Source organism: Miscanthus floridulus, chromosome 3 (genome assembly GCF_019320115.1).
Source record: "Miscanthus floridulus cultivar M001 chromosome 3, ASM1932011v1, whole genome shotgun sequence".
Lineage (NCBI taxonomy): Eukaryota > Viridiplantae > Streptophyta > Magnoliopsida > Poales > Poaceae > Miscanthus > Miscanthus floridulus.
Genome location: NC_089582.1, coordinates 98,551,769 through 98,566,975, shown reverse-complemented (window position 1 = coordinate 98,566,975; position 15,207 = coordinate 98,551,769). Strand labels below are relative to the sequence as shown.

At 42.2% G+C, this 15,207-nt stretch overlaps 1 protein-coding gene across 1 annotated transcript; it reads left to right on the top strand.

Moving 5' to 3' along the window:
• The first annotated feature begins 2,999 nt into the window (after positions 1 to 2,999).
• LOC136546233 (WRKY transcription factor WRKY62-like) lies at positions 3,000 to 4,073 on the top strand. Its single transcript, XM_066538199.1, has 3 exons — positions 3,000 to 3,108; positions 3,233 to 3,589; positions 3,672 to 4,073. Exons 1-3 carry the CDS (start codon positions 3,019 to 3,021, stop codon positions 4,071 to 4,073), a joined length of 849 nt encoding a protein of 282 aa, XP_066394296.1. The 5' UTR covers positions 3,000 to 3,018.
• The last annotated feature ends 11,134 nt before the right edge of the window (positions 4,074 to 15,207 follow it).

The following is a 15,207-nucleotide window of genomic DNA, read 5'->3' as shown; positions in this document are numbered from 1 at the left end:
GCTAGGGCCTAACCTACCAAACCAAATGCAACGTTACTACGGTTCCACTAATTGACGAACGTTCTCCAAGAAGAAACCCGGCAAACGATTGGGCAACCTAGTGACTTCCATTATTTGGAAAAAAATGTTCTTGCAACTGTCCACTTAGGAAAATATAATGCACAACATGTGAGGGCTCAAACATGTTATCATAAATTTTCTATATAACTTTTAACACATGAGTTTTGCAAATAGAACTTACCAAGGCAATTTTCATAGGAATATAACTTATACACATAACACTTATGGACAAACACTATGTTACATAATATTTGCATTCAAGATTTGTGAAACACAAATTATGCATGCAAGGTTTGTTAAAACAAAATTGTGCATACAACATTTGTGAAATAAATTTGTGCACACAAGATTTATGAATATCAATTGTGTAGACACGATTTGTTAAAAAAAGATGCACATTAGACTTGTGAAAAAGATATGCACATTAGATTTGGAAGACGAGAGAAGGAGAAATTGACCTGCTTGAGAAACAAAGAGAAAAATAGGAGAATCATGTGAGAGAGAGAGAGAGAGAGAGAGAGAGAGAGAGAGAGAGAGAGAGAGAGAGAGAGAGAGAGAGAGACAGAGGAGAGGGAAGGGTTGAGGTTGTTTCATACGTGAGATCCATTCAATTATGGCCATGCTAATCAGTGAATGATCTGACCAACCTTGCGAGTTTCCCTTTTTTTAGAACATTAGTTTTCGCATAACTTTCCACCACAACATCATGTTGTTGCTTTTTCAATACATCTGTGAAATAATTATAAAAAAATATCATGTTAATTTTTCAGCATGTTACTTTTTTAGAAAAAAAAAGATATAGCTTTATATGTTACTCATAATGTTACAATCATGAAACACAAGATGCTCGACTTAAACTAGTGACCTTTACAACACAAATTTCATAACTATCAACGAACAAACTTACCATAATAATTTCTCTTTATAACTTTTCTTGCACAAGTTTACATAAATTAGTTCTACGAGTCACGCAAGCTTTTGCTGTTCAACGTCTTTTGGAAAAAAAGTCATAGCTTATTCAGCACAACTCTTGTAGATAACTTGTTTTCAGATAGACTTATCACTAGTATACAGAAGTAAAATGAGTAAGTTAGTAAGAAAAGGCTAGTGGAAAAGCAAATGAGAAAAGAGAAAAAAGTATGACGGCCTACGTGTTGATTTGCGGAAGGGGGAAGAGGAAGGTTTGGTCCGTTGGCTCCACCACGCTTGGAGCGAATGCTCGTGACCTTGAGATTGGGACCTTATTGCCTTTATAGGGTCAGTCATATATTTAGTGGATGATGTGGTGGTTAGTTGGTCTTATCCATGGTGAACGTGTAACGGTTGTTGGGGGTATATCTTTTCCCTGTGCTCTTTCAAAAATTAGGAAAAAGGAAGGAAGAATATCATGAAGGAAAAGGGGTTGGGGTAACGTTTTTTATGCGCTGTCTCAGATTAGAAAAGAACACTGTCAGAAAGTTTCTTGTTATGGAAAAGAGGAGATCGAATAAGAGGATAGTGCATGCTGATAATTAGATGACGTTCCCCACACTACGTCAGGGGACCGCCGGATTTCCTCGTCATCATCAGCGCGTAGTACTAGTAATAAACCGTCCTTCTCAGGGAACAGACCATTTCATTTCAGCCCTTGTTTAGTTCTCCTAAACTCCCAACTTTGACACTATATAAAAAGAAGATTCCTCGTTACATCAAACTTGCGGTACATGTATGAAGTACTAAATGTAGATGAAATCAAAAACTAATTGTACAGTTTGGTTGAACTTTGCGAGATGAATCTTTTGAGCCTAATTAGTCAATGTTTGGACAATAATTCACAAATACAAACGAATTGCTACAGTGTTTACCGTCGCATCAAACACTGTGCAAATGCCGAATCCGGCCAGAACTAAACGCGCCCTCATGCGATCCGATCGACTCCGAGAGAGCAACTGTAAGACCCCGCTAAATGGCGCAAGTTGGGCCGGTCAAATAGCCGAGTACTGCAGCAACAAGGTGGTGCGAGTGCTGTAGCATCATGGAAAATACTGTAGCAGCTCGCTTAAAAGCCTGGGAGGCTGTTAACTTTGGTTTGAACTTTTTGGGCAAAGCGAGGACGAAAGCACAAGAGAGTTAATTAGCAGGTGTAATCTATTCAATAGTAGAGTAGGCCTATGCCGTGTGCCGGACCTAGGGCGTTACAAATGGTATTCAGAGCCAACTCTCGCCGTTTCACGGACATATGGCTCGAAAGCTCGGACAGGTTGCGCATGGCTCTGCAAGAGCATGACACTTGGGCCGGAGAGCTGGTAATATGGACGTGGCCAAGAGAGTCGATCTTGGACATTTGTCTCTTTTGGGTAGGTTGGTTCGGCTCTCGACAAGAACGTCGAGTCCTCAAGGGTGGGTGTATGTGAGACCTCGCTAAATGGGGCAAGTTGGGCCGGTCTGATAGGCTGGGCCATAGCAGCAGAATTAGTACCACCTCGAAAGCAAAAGCAGAGCCGAACTAGCTTAAAAACCTGGGAGGTTGTTAACTCCGATTCGAACCTTTTACGCGAAATAAGGACGAAAGCGCAAGAGAGTTAATTAGCAGATGTACTCCATTCAACGATAGAGTAGGGCTGTGTCGTGTGCTGGGCTGGGGCGTTACAGCAACCCCCAACGACTTACTCCACCGGAAAACTTGTGACGAAGGCAGCGCGCGTCAGGAGTGACGTACGCACCGTGATGACGGTGCACGGATGTGGCGAGGCCCAACTGCCAGCCCAAGGCATGGTCAAGTCGTCTTCGTCGTCGCCCACAACGGGACAAGGTAAAATGACCGCATTCGTGCCCTATATAGCGTGGCCCGCAGCGTACACGCACAAGGTTCACGTTCCCACGCCTTCTCGTTCGTACACCCATCCTTAAGCTTTAAAATATAACACCGTAGCTCTGTTATTACATTATCACATATACAGCAAGACGTGGCGGTGATCGATGGCCATGGACAGCAACGGCGAGTGCTCGTCCCCCACCGCCAGCGCCGGGCTTCTGCCCCTCTTCGGCCCGTCGCCGCCGCCGCCTCAGGTCAGTCCACTCCACCGAATGCTCCATCGCCTGGTCACTCACTGACACTAGTGGCCTGGGTTTACTTTGCTTGCGTACCAGCAGTTGGCAGTTGCTCATCTCCTCTGTTTGATTCGATCGACAGGCGGAGAGTCTGGAGGAGAAGCTGAGGCGGGTGAGCGAGGAGAACCGGAGGCTGGCCGCCGCGCTGGACGCCATACTCGCCGCCGACCGCTCCACACCGCGAGCGCTCGCCACGTCGCTGCCGGCCCAGCAGGGCAATGCGGCTTTGACGACCCAAGCAGCCGCTGGCGTCACCGCGGAGCCGCGGCCCAGGCTGCGGACGGTGCGCGCGCGCGCTGAGCCGGCGGACGCCGATGCCAACCACCTCAAGGACGGCTACCAGTGGCGCAAGTACGGCCAGAAGGTGACGCGCGACAACCCCTACCCGAGAGCCTACTTCCGCTGCGCCTACGCTCCCTCCTGCCCCGTCAAGAAGAAGGTAAAGGATTCAAAGATAGGAGTTTCAACAAATTCACCCCCTTTTTTTCCCTTCTAAATAAAAGAGTGAAAAAACGGCGCAGGTGCAAAGGAGTGCAGATGACAATTTGATGCTGGTGGCGACATACGAGGGTGAACACAACCATGAGCAACGTGCCCAGATCGAGTACGTCAATGACGCATCGACGAGCCAGCAGCAGCAGCACCAGGCCGGGTCGTCGTCGTCACTGCCGTGCTCCATCATCTCCATCAATTTGTTGGGCCGGACGATCACCCTTGGCCTGGCGGACCAACGGCCGCCGGGATCGAGTTCGAATGCCGAGGCGGTCGTCGTAGGGGAGATTGTAACGCCCGAGTTTCGGAAGGTTTTGGTGGACGAGCTCGCGAATTTGCTCAAGAATGATTCCGAGTTCATCGAGTCGCTGGCGAGCGCCGTGGCTGATAGGGTGATGGAGAGAATACCAGCAGCAGGGCACATATTTTGATGCAAGACTGTATAAATCACGCTCGTGGATGGATGCAAAATAAATGTGAATATACACATGCACTTTTAATCTTGCTGTTGAAAAAACACTGATAATATGTCTATGTAACATAAACTTATATACTTGCCCTACAACTTTATATTTTTTGCAAAAAAAAAAAGAAACTACAACTTTATTAACTATTTTATAAACTGTTCCTCACCGTCTAAACTGAGACCCACCTGACTAAAATATATATCTATATGTTTAAGAGAAGAAACAAAATAGCGTATGTGAAATATATACTTATATTTATGGCCACGTGGGCTACAATATTAACATAAATGACATTACGAATCTAGATATTGATTTTTAATTTTTAAACCAATTGCTACATATTTTTTATCCTTAAAGTTAATAAAACTCTTGTGCTTGTTTTACCTATATTAACACTTCTTTCGTATTTATTAAAATAAGAATTTTAGGTAGTATACTGAACTCTCTGAAGTACTATGATAGAAAAAGTGCTCATTCTAATCTTATCATGTCGCTCAAGATCAATGGTAAGTGAGATGTAGGATAGAGCAGTGGAGCTATAACCTTAAGAGGCTAATATATTTAAGCCTGATATCACTACTTATTTCAAAGAAATATCAAAGATCATGAGTGTATTAGTTACCTTTGCTTTGCACTAACCTCTTCCACTTCTCAAGATTTTTTTTCTTCCAATTTTCTATAATTTGAATTGAATTATCGGTGTCATTGATATGTGGTTTCTCAAGGGAATATTTTTCTATGATTGATAAATATCAAAATAAATATATTTTTCTAATGTATTTATGTTTACTTGGTTTACATGGTGACGTGTAGCATTGTTCTTACTTTTAAATTAAAAGTGGTAGAAATGAGTAATTTAGTATATATTTACTTCATGGTTATTGAATTATTTTCATAATAGCTTCCATTATTAACATATATTCGTAGATTTGAGGGCGGATAATTTAGATATGAACGAAATGTGTTACTTTATGTTATCTTTCGTAATGACATATGTGCATAATTATTTAGATGCAAATTTAGATGTTACTTTGCGTTATTTTTCATATAATGGCCTATGTCATTAATTTATATACAAACTTATGAAATTATTTTAAATTATCTTTCATAACAGTAGAGGTTGCTAGTTTATGTATAAATTTAGGGAAGTTATTTTAAATTATATTTCATAATAACACAGTTGGGTAACAGATGCAAATTTAGGGGTTTTTTTCTTAATCTTAATAATACAGTTTGACAATGGAATGGAGTGTCCTCGATACTCAGAACGTGGCAAGTTTGTTGAAGTGAAGTCTTCTGCAAAAAAAACAAGAAAAAAGAAACTGACGTTAGGGAAGCTTCGTGTGCACAAGTGTTCTCATAGTGGCGTTACAACTCTTGATAGGAGAGTTAAAATTGTTGTCCTCCAAGAATATGAACTCAACGAGTTGACAGCATGCGCTTGACTTGTAATTAACAGGTAAAAGTCATAAAAGAAGACGTACTTATGATTCTAAATGGCTTCGTTCGGCTGGCTGGCTGGGCTGAGCCTGGCTGGCCAGCTCACTCATAGAAATGCTGTTTACGTCCAGATAGAACAGTATTTTTCTTTCACAACAATCAGCCGGAACAGTATTTTAGCTTATTTTTCAGTCCTGCCGAACAGACCCATTAATATCTAGTCAAGCGTACATGTCGATAATGACGAGATAGAATGTTAATGACTTTGAATCACGAAAGTACAAATATTTATGTTAGGGTCACCGGAGGTACAAAAGTTTGTCAGAAAACCATGGAAAAGGAACCCAAACCAAAGACTACTAAAAAACAAAGCGCGGCGTTGCTGCGCGGCTCTGTGGAGTGTCCGTAGTTGTAAAGCCAGTTTTGATAATACATTTCAATGTTATTATCTAACTAATAATGTGTTATTAGATCAGAATAAAATCAAGAGATCACGAATCTCTCCTGCAAAGCCTGTCATCACTCATCAGCATAAAAGAAGGGTCAAATTATGCAGAGGAAACATGACATAATTTTCTGCCATAAGCTTTAATAGGGAATAAATAGCAGTAGCACAATTATAATTAATACAGGAAAAGCACATGCGCTGAATGCTACTGATGTTTTTTGCCTGAATATGCTTCTTTTGTTTTGGAATGTTCTAACATTTAAAATAGTTGATTCCATTAATAAGCTTGCTAAAAAGTAACACGTGGCATTGCCGCGCACCTGAGTGGAGTGTTGACTTTTTTTATTTTGAATCTGAAAATGTTGTGTGTGAAAGCATCTAGGCCCCTAGTTGGGTTTCGGTGATTAATGACAATACATGATTACTGTGACTAACGTGTGTTTTGCAGAGGCAATTAAGTTAGGTCACGGTAATGGAGATCGATTGGGCAATCATGGTGGTTATGCCCCTACGATAGAAATTGTTTTGGTTTTCAAAGGATGGACGACAAGGTTAAGGATGGACTAGTTCTAAGTGTCGATTGGAGTTGAAGAGACACTTAGAATAGTTTAGGACTTTATTTTTCCTTTGGCCGTACTACTAAGGGGGTATGGATGGGTAGCTTGACCTAGATAAGTCTAGTGGGTTAGGTGTGGTGCACACTCGCTAAACCTGGCACTAGATAGCACCTAAAAAGCCCCTAGATCCATTGGAGCAAACTTTATTCACGTATGATCAAAAGTTGGAAGTGAATGGAGGGTCAAATGCTGACCGGACACTAGCTTCGGTGTGACCGAACGCTGGCGTAGAGTCCGATCAGTTTTATTTGATCAAGGTGAAGTCATCTGGAAGTGACCGGACGCTGAGAGGTAAAGTGACCGGACACTGAGGGCCAGTGTCCGGTCGACTCCAGTAAGGTTCCAGAGAGGGAAAATCACAACCGGACGCATCCGGTCAGTGCTGACCGGATGCTGGCCAGCGTTCGGTCACACTGTAAACATTGGAGTTCGAGGTGAACTAACCGACGCGTCCGGTCAACATGACCGGAGCGTCCGGTCACCCCGCAGAGGCACATAACGGTTGGTTTTTCAGCCCATGTTATAAATACTTCCTCTATTCGTGTGTGGGATACTTTTGCTTATTTCATCAGCTGAGAAACACCTTTGAGAGTGCCAAGAAGAGCAAGGTCCTAGTGAGGTGATTGAGATTTGAGAATCCCAAAGAGAGCCCTCATTAGTGAGATCAAGAGTAGCAAAGTGTGCATCCACCCTTCTCATTAGGCTTATCATGGTCAAGTGAGAGTTTGTGCTTGTTACTCTTGGTGATCGCCATCACCTAGATGGCTTGGTGGTGATTGGGAGATTGGTGATCATCCGGCGGTGCTTGTGGATGACCCAACTCAAGTTGTGAGCGGTTGTGGGTGATTCACCATGATGGAGTGTCGAAGAATCAACCTGTAGAGAGCACTTGATTCTTGCGCAGATTAAGGGGGGCTACACCCTTGCACAGGTGCTTCAACGAGGACTAGTGGGGAGTGGCGACTCTCCGATACCTTGGCAAAATATCGCCGCGTTCCTCCTTCTCTCTTTACTTTGAGCATTTACTTTGAGCAATTCAATTCTTGTCATTTACATTTCTAGAATTGCCATGCTAGAGTAGGATCAGAACTTAGGGTGCTAAACTTTTATGCGTTAGATCAATAGAAACACTTTCTAGGCACAAGGGGTTAATTGGGCTAACCGTAGAGTTTAATTATTGCAAAGAAATTTAGAATTAGCCCAATTCACCCCCCCCCTCTTGGGCACCTTGATCCTTTCAATTGATATCAGAGCCTCATGCTCATGTATTTAGGCTTAATCGCCTAGAGAAAGATGTCTCACAAGGATGGACCTCCTCCTATCTTTGAGGGGAATGATTTTCCATATTGGAAAATTCGCATGGAGACGTACTTAGAAGCTCTAGATGTTGGAATACTTAGAGCTACCTCACAAGGCTTCCCAAAACCTCGGGATGCTACTAACCTACAAGGCGATGAGGTGAATTACGAGAAATGGAATGCAAAGGCTCAAAACACCATCTTTAGAGGTCTTTGCAAAGATGTGTTCAACCAGATAAGGAACCACAAAGATGCCCATGCACTATGGTCAGACGTTTGTGCGCTCCATGAGGGAACAAAGAGTGAGCGTGAGAAATGCTATCATCTTGTCATGAAAAAGCTTAACTCTTTTGAGATGCTTCCTAAAGAATGTGCTAATGAAATGTATTCACGTTTGAATATTCTTGTAGAGGAAGTCAATGGGCTTGGACTCACTCAAATGCAACCATCCGATGTTGTAAGAAAGATCTTAAGTGTCCTCCCCATTGACAAATATAGACATATTGTGACCATGCTTCATCAAGGTGATCTTTCCACTGCTACACCGACACAAATCTTGGGAAAGATCAATGCTCATGAGATGTACATGCACATCATACCTCAAGATGGCTCATCCTCTAACAAGAAGAAAGAAAAGGACTTAGCATTCAAAGCTAGTCAAGAGAAGGGCAAAGCAAGGCTAGAGTATGAGAGCTCAAGTGATGATAAAGTTGATGATGCAAGCCTTGCTCTCATGGTGAGAAAAACCGCCAAGATGCTAAAGAAGCTCAACAAGAGTGGCATCAAATTTGATGGCAAGAAGTTCTTCACTAGCTCTAGAAGGAAGCCAATCTCTGAGATGGATTGCTACAATTATGGAGAACTTGGTCATCTAGCTCACCAATGCACAAAGCCCAAGAAAGATAAGTTCAAGAACAAGAACAAGAACAAGAGCAAGAAAGATGACTCAAGTGATGAAGATGAGAAGAAGAAAGACAAGCCATACAAGAAGAGAGATGGCAAGAAGAAGGACTTCCACAAGAAGAAGAAGAAGAGTGGAAAGGCATACATCGTCGGTGATTGGCTCATGGACATTGATTCATCTAGTGGCTCATCCGATGATGATAGTGACAACAAGAAGGTGGCCGCCATTATTATTAACTCTTCATCATCTTCACCGCCACCATCGCCATCATCCTCTACACACCTATGCCTTATGGCCAAGGTTGAACACAAGGTATCAAATGATGATGAGAGTAGTGGTGATGAACATGCTAGTAATGATGATAGTGATAGTGATGATGATGAATATGAATCACCTTCTTATGATGATCTTGTTAAATTGCTAAATAAATACTCCAAGATTATTATAAAGACTAGAGCTAAGAATGACAAGCTAGAAGCTAAAAATGATTCTATTTTAGCTAAATATGATATAGCCGAAAAGGCTAGTGTTGAGCTTAGAGAAGCAAATGAAGCTATGTCATCCAAACTCAAAGAGCTCAAATCTTCTAAGAAAGAGCTTAAAGATAATCATGATAAACTTGAGAGGATGCATAAAGAGCTCATCACTAGCCATAATAAGCTAAAAGAAGAATATACAACTCTTAAGATTAATCATGATAACCTTGTTATTGCTCAAGAATATTTATCCAATGAGCCACATGATGCTACTAACAATGTTGTTAAGATTGATATAGCTACATCATGTGATGATTTGATCATTGAGAGCATTGAGCAAAGTTCTAGTAGCAAGGGTAAGTAAGTGGTTTAGGACGATGATTATGATGAGTTTGTCAAGCTCAAGAATGATAATGAAAAACTCAAGAAAGATCTTGAAGAACTCAAAACCACCAAGTCTATAATGCTAGAAACTCCTGTTCATGATGATGGGTTGATACTTGAGAATGAGAAGCTCAAAGAAGAAAGCGAGAAGCTCAAGAAAGAGAAAAACAATGATGCTCTTAAGGAAGAGAACAAGAAGCTCAAGTTGGAGAAAGAGAATCTCAAGATTGGATTGAGCAAGTTCACTAGAGGCAAGTATCTTCAAAGTGAGCTACTAATGAACACCATTATGAAGATGGATAGAAGTGGCATTGGGTACATGGCAAACAAAGAGAAGAAGGCTCAAACTCAACAACAACAAAAGCTAAAGCCAAAGAAGTGTTTTGAGTGTGGATAAGAAGGCCACTTTGCTCATGAGTGTCAAACTCCACCACCACAACCCTTGCCCAAGCATGCTAGACCTTTTGCCTTCAATGCTCACTACATGCTTAGAAAGGATTCTAGTGAAAAGATGAAAGTCATGTTCTTAGGACCTCCCAACAAGAATAGGCCTAAGAAATTTTAGGTTGCTAAGTCACTTGTTGAGCAGGTGAAGGGCCCTCAACAAGTTTGGGTTCCTAAAGCTTGATCTCTTGTGTGTAGGTGAACTACAAGACTGGTGGAAGTCATTGGGTTATTGATAGTGGTTGCACACAATATATGATTGGTGGTCCTCGTATGTTCACCTCACTAGATGAAGAAGTAGATGGACAAGAAAGAATCACATTTGGAGATAATTCAAAGGGCAAGGTTAAAGGATTGGGCAAAGTGGCAATATCAAATGATCATTCTATCTCAAATGTACTATATGTTGCTTCATTAAGCTTCAACTTGCTATCTATTGGACAATTGTGTGATCTTGGCTTCCAATGCTTGTTCATCGAGAAGGAAGTTGTTGTATCTAAGAAGGATGATGATCAAGTGATATTCAAAGGATTTAGATACAACAACCTATATCTAGTGGATTTCACCTCCGAAGATGCAAATTTGAAGACTTGCCTATTCACCAAAACAACACTTGGGTGGCTATGGCATAGAAGACTTGCTCACTCAAGAAGCTAATGAAGAATGATTTGGTGAGAGGGTTGAAGGACGTGAAGTTTGAGAAGGACAAGCTTTGTAGTGCATGTCAAGCCGGCAAGCAAGTTGCAAATAATCATCCAACCAAAGCTTTCATGTCAACCACAAGAGTGCTAGAACTCCTTCACATGGATTTATTTGGACCAACAACATACAAGAGTTTGGGAGGAAATCTTTATTGTCTTGTGATTGTTGATGACTATTCAAGATACACATGGGTATTCTTCCTTCATGACAAATCCGAAGTTGCATTTTGCTTCAAGAAGTTTACCAAGAGAGCACAAAATGAATTTGAAGTGAAGCTCAAGAAGATTAGAAGTGACAATGGGAAGGAATTTGACAACACGAAGCCTATTGTGATGAAGTTGGGATCAAACATGAGGTCTTCACAACATATACTCCTCAACAAAATGGTGTAGTTGAGAGAAAGAACCGGACATTGATCACTCTTGCAAGAACAATGCTAGATGAGTACAACACGCCCGAAGCTCTATGGGCGGAAGCTATCAATACCGCATGCTATGCATCCAACCGCCTATTCCTTCAAAAGTTCCTTGGCAAGACACCTTATGAGTTGCTCAATGGGAAGAAGTCGGACGTCTCTTTCTTTAGGGTGTTTGGTTGCAAATGCTATATCTACAAGAAACAGCAACACCTAGAGAAGTTTCAAAGACGTTGTGATATTACTTTTCTTGTTGGTTACTCATCAAAGTCCAAAGCATATAGAGTATTTAATCATGCCACCGTCTTGGTTGAAGAAACATATGATGTGGAATTTGATGAATCTAATGGCTCCCAAGGAGCACATGAGAATCTTGATGATGTAGATGATGAACCATTGAGGGAGGCTATGAAGAACATTCTGGTTGGAGACATCAAGCCTAAAGATGATGAAGATGATGTACAAGTGATTGATCCACCTTCTTCTTCAAGTGTGCCACAAGATGATGATAAAGATGGGAGAGTAGAAAATGAAGACACCCATGTCTCCCATGATCAAATGGTGATACAAGCATAAGATGTTGATGCTCCACAACCTCCTCCTCAAGTGGTCAATAGAAGAAATACACCTCTACTACAAGATCATCCACAAGATCTCATCATAGGGAGTCTATCAAAGGGTATAATGACTCGCTCACAAAAACTTGCTTCATTTATTGCTCATCACTCTTTTGTCTCTTGCAATGAGCCTACCAAGGTAGAAGAAGCTCTTCAAGATCTAGATTGGATAAATGTCATGCATGAAGAGTTGAACAACTTCACCTGCAATGAAGTTTAGACTCTTGAAGAGCAGCCAAAAGGAGCAAGAGTTATTAGAACAAAGTGGGTGTTTCGCAATAAGTAAGATGATTAAGGCATAGTTATGAGGAATAAGGCAAGACTAGTTGCAAAGGGGTTCTCTCAAGTCGAAGGATTGGATTTTGGAGAGACCTTTGCACCGGTTGTAAGACTTGAAGCCATTCATATCCACCTTGCATATGCATCACATCATGAAATGAAACTATATCAAATGGATGTGAAAAGTGCATTTTTAAATGGCTTTATTAATGAACTAGTCTATGTTGATCAACCTTCTAGGTTTGAAGACCCTAGATATCCTAATCATGTTTATAGGTTATCTAAGGCATTATATGGGCTTAAGCAAGCCCCAAGAGCTTGGTATGAGCGCCTTCGGGACTTCCTCATTGAGAAGGGCTTCACCATTGAGAAGGTCGACACTACACTATTCACCAAGAAACTTGATGGGCACATCTTCATTTATCAAGTGTATGTTGATGATATCATCTTTAGATCATCAAATGAAGATTCTTACAAAGAGTTTGGTGAATTGATGTCAAAGGAGTTCGAGATGTCAATGATTGGAGGGTATATATTCTTTCTTGGTTTTCAAGTCAAACAAATAAGAGAAGGGATCTTCATCTCTCAAGAGAAATATACATATGATCTTCTCAAGAGATTCAAGATGAATGAATGTAAGCCAATCAAGACACCAATGCCAACTAATGGACATCTCGACCTAAATGAGGGAGGTAACACGGTTGATCAAACTATCTACCGCTCTATGATTGGTAGCTTGTTATATTTAACCGCATCTAGGCCCGACATCATGTTTAGTGTGTGTATGTGTGTAAGATTTTAAGACAATCCTAAGGAAACTCATTTAATTGCCATAAAAAGAATCCTTAGGTATCTTAAGCACACACCAAGCATTGGCCTTTGGTATCCCAAAGGAGCTAGATTTGAATTAATTGGCTATTCTGATTCGGATTATGCCGGGTGCAAAGTTGATAGAAAAAGCGCATCCGGAGGGTGCCATTTGCTTGGTAGATCACTTGTGTCTTGGTCCTCCAAAAAGCAAAATAGTATGGCTTTGTCCACCGCCGAAGCGGAATATATTATTGTGGGTGCTTGTCGTGCATAAATTCTTTATATGAAACAAACTTTGCTAGACTATGGTGTAGTTCTAGATAAAGTATCTCTTTTGTGCGACAATGAAAGTGCGGTAAAACTTGCAAATAATCCGGTTCAACACTCTCGCACCAAGCACATAGATATCCACCACCACTTGCTTAGAGATTATGTTGCTAAAAATAATATATCGTTAGAAGGTATAAGGACTGAGGATCAATTGGTGGATATCTTCACTAAACCGCTAGATGAGGTGACTTTTTGTCGATTATGGAATGAGCTCAATGTTCTTCATTTTAGTAACTTCACTAAAAAATAAGCTTGTGTTGTCCCTTGCATTGCATTGCATTGCATTGTAATATACAACATGTTTAATTTTTGGTAATGCATATAGGGCTTGTCTAACATGGTTAAGATAAGCGCCGTAAAGCGTGTGAAGAAGCTTAACCTTGGATCAAACTTGATAAGCAACTAGATTTATCTTCAAGTATTCCATTGCATATGCATGAATGTTGTTTTATCGTTTATCTTCAATTGCCCTCTTATTGCCTATTTTCATAAAAAGAATAATAGCCTAAGGCAAAATATTTTGAAAAACATGAGGGTTTGAGAGAGGTCACTCACATCAGTCCCAATTGGTGTTTGTTTGGATCTTATTGGAGTTGGGACTTGATTAGGAACAGGTAGCACGAAGGACTTTGAAGATTTGCTGGAAAAGGAGTAACCGGACGCTGCACTAGACTCTGATGTCCAGCGTCCGATCAGTTCACAGGAGGTGAACCTGCTGTGAAGGAGTGACCCGACGCTGAAATAGTGTTCTCCTAGCATCCGGTCAGATGGTGGCTCTGTGTCCGGTCGATAGAAGATGATGACGGCTGCTTGTATCGGACTCTGGCTGCATCCGGACGGTATCCACCGGACACGTCCGGTCGTGATTCTAGGGGATTTGGACCTCTCTGGAATTGATAGGACGCTGGGTGGCAACGTCCGATCGCTGCCACCAGAGCGTCTGGTCAGTTGGAAATGTGCGGGATTCAATCTCTTTCCTATTTCCTTCTCTGTCACATCGGGGGACCCCTTTATAACTGCAAGCCGCTCGTGCGCTTTGACCTATCCCGCCAACATCACCGCCTTGCTCCCACACCACCGGCCATTGCACCCCACATCACCGCTCCCTGCGCCGCCCATCACGCCTCTGTGCCTCCGAGCACCGTGCCTCCACGCGTCGCCGCCGCCACCGCCATGCCAGCCTCCCTGCGTCTCCTTCACCAGAGCCGCCGCACCTTGCCCACGCTACACCAGAGCCACCTTGCCTACGCCACCACGCCCACGCTGTGCCAGCACGCCATCGAGCTCATGCCCTAAGCCACTGCCTCCACATCATCTCGGTCATCGATTTTCATTGAGCTGGAACCCTAACCCTAGCCAATTCGGTGGTTCCCCGCGTGTCGCTTCTCATCTCTTTGGATTGTCGGTTCAGTAGGTAGCAAGCCCTCGATTCAATTTCATGCCTAATTGCTTGCTTTCTTAGGGTTTCATATCTCTAGATGAATAATTAAGATTATCTATATATCCTCTATTCTATCGTGCAGCGAGTCGGTGCCGTTGTGGTCCTATTTGTAGTTGTCAGTCAACTTGGGGCCAAGCTTGCGAGTATGGATCAAGGCCAAGCCTCAGAAGTGACAGTTGATAGTTGATTCTTGTTAGCGGTAGTTATTCTTTTCAGATCCAACTGATGGTTCACGTCAAGAATGTTGGAGGTGGTCCCGGTGATGAGGATCCGAGACACCCGCCTCGCTTACCTATAGATCCAAAAGCAAGGCGACGAAGAAATTGGCAACAAAGAGGCAGAAGTATCTAGATGCAGACACAGCTAGAGCAACCATAGTTGTAGAGGCCATAGAGCGTATTGAGAGAGGAGGTGCTCGCAGTGGTGTTGTTATTGCAGATCAGCTCTCTCCATCTACGAGGGACGCACTAGAGCTAGTTGAGCGCCGTCATGG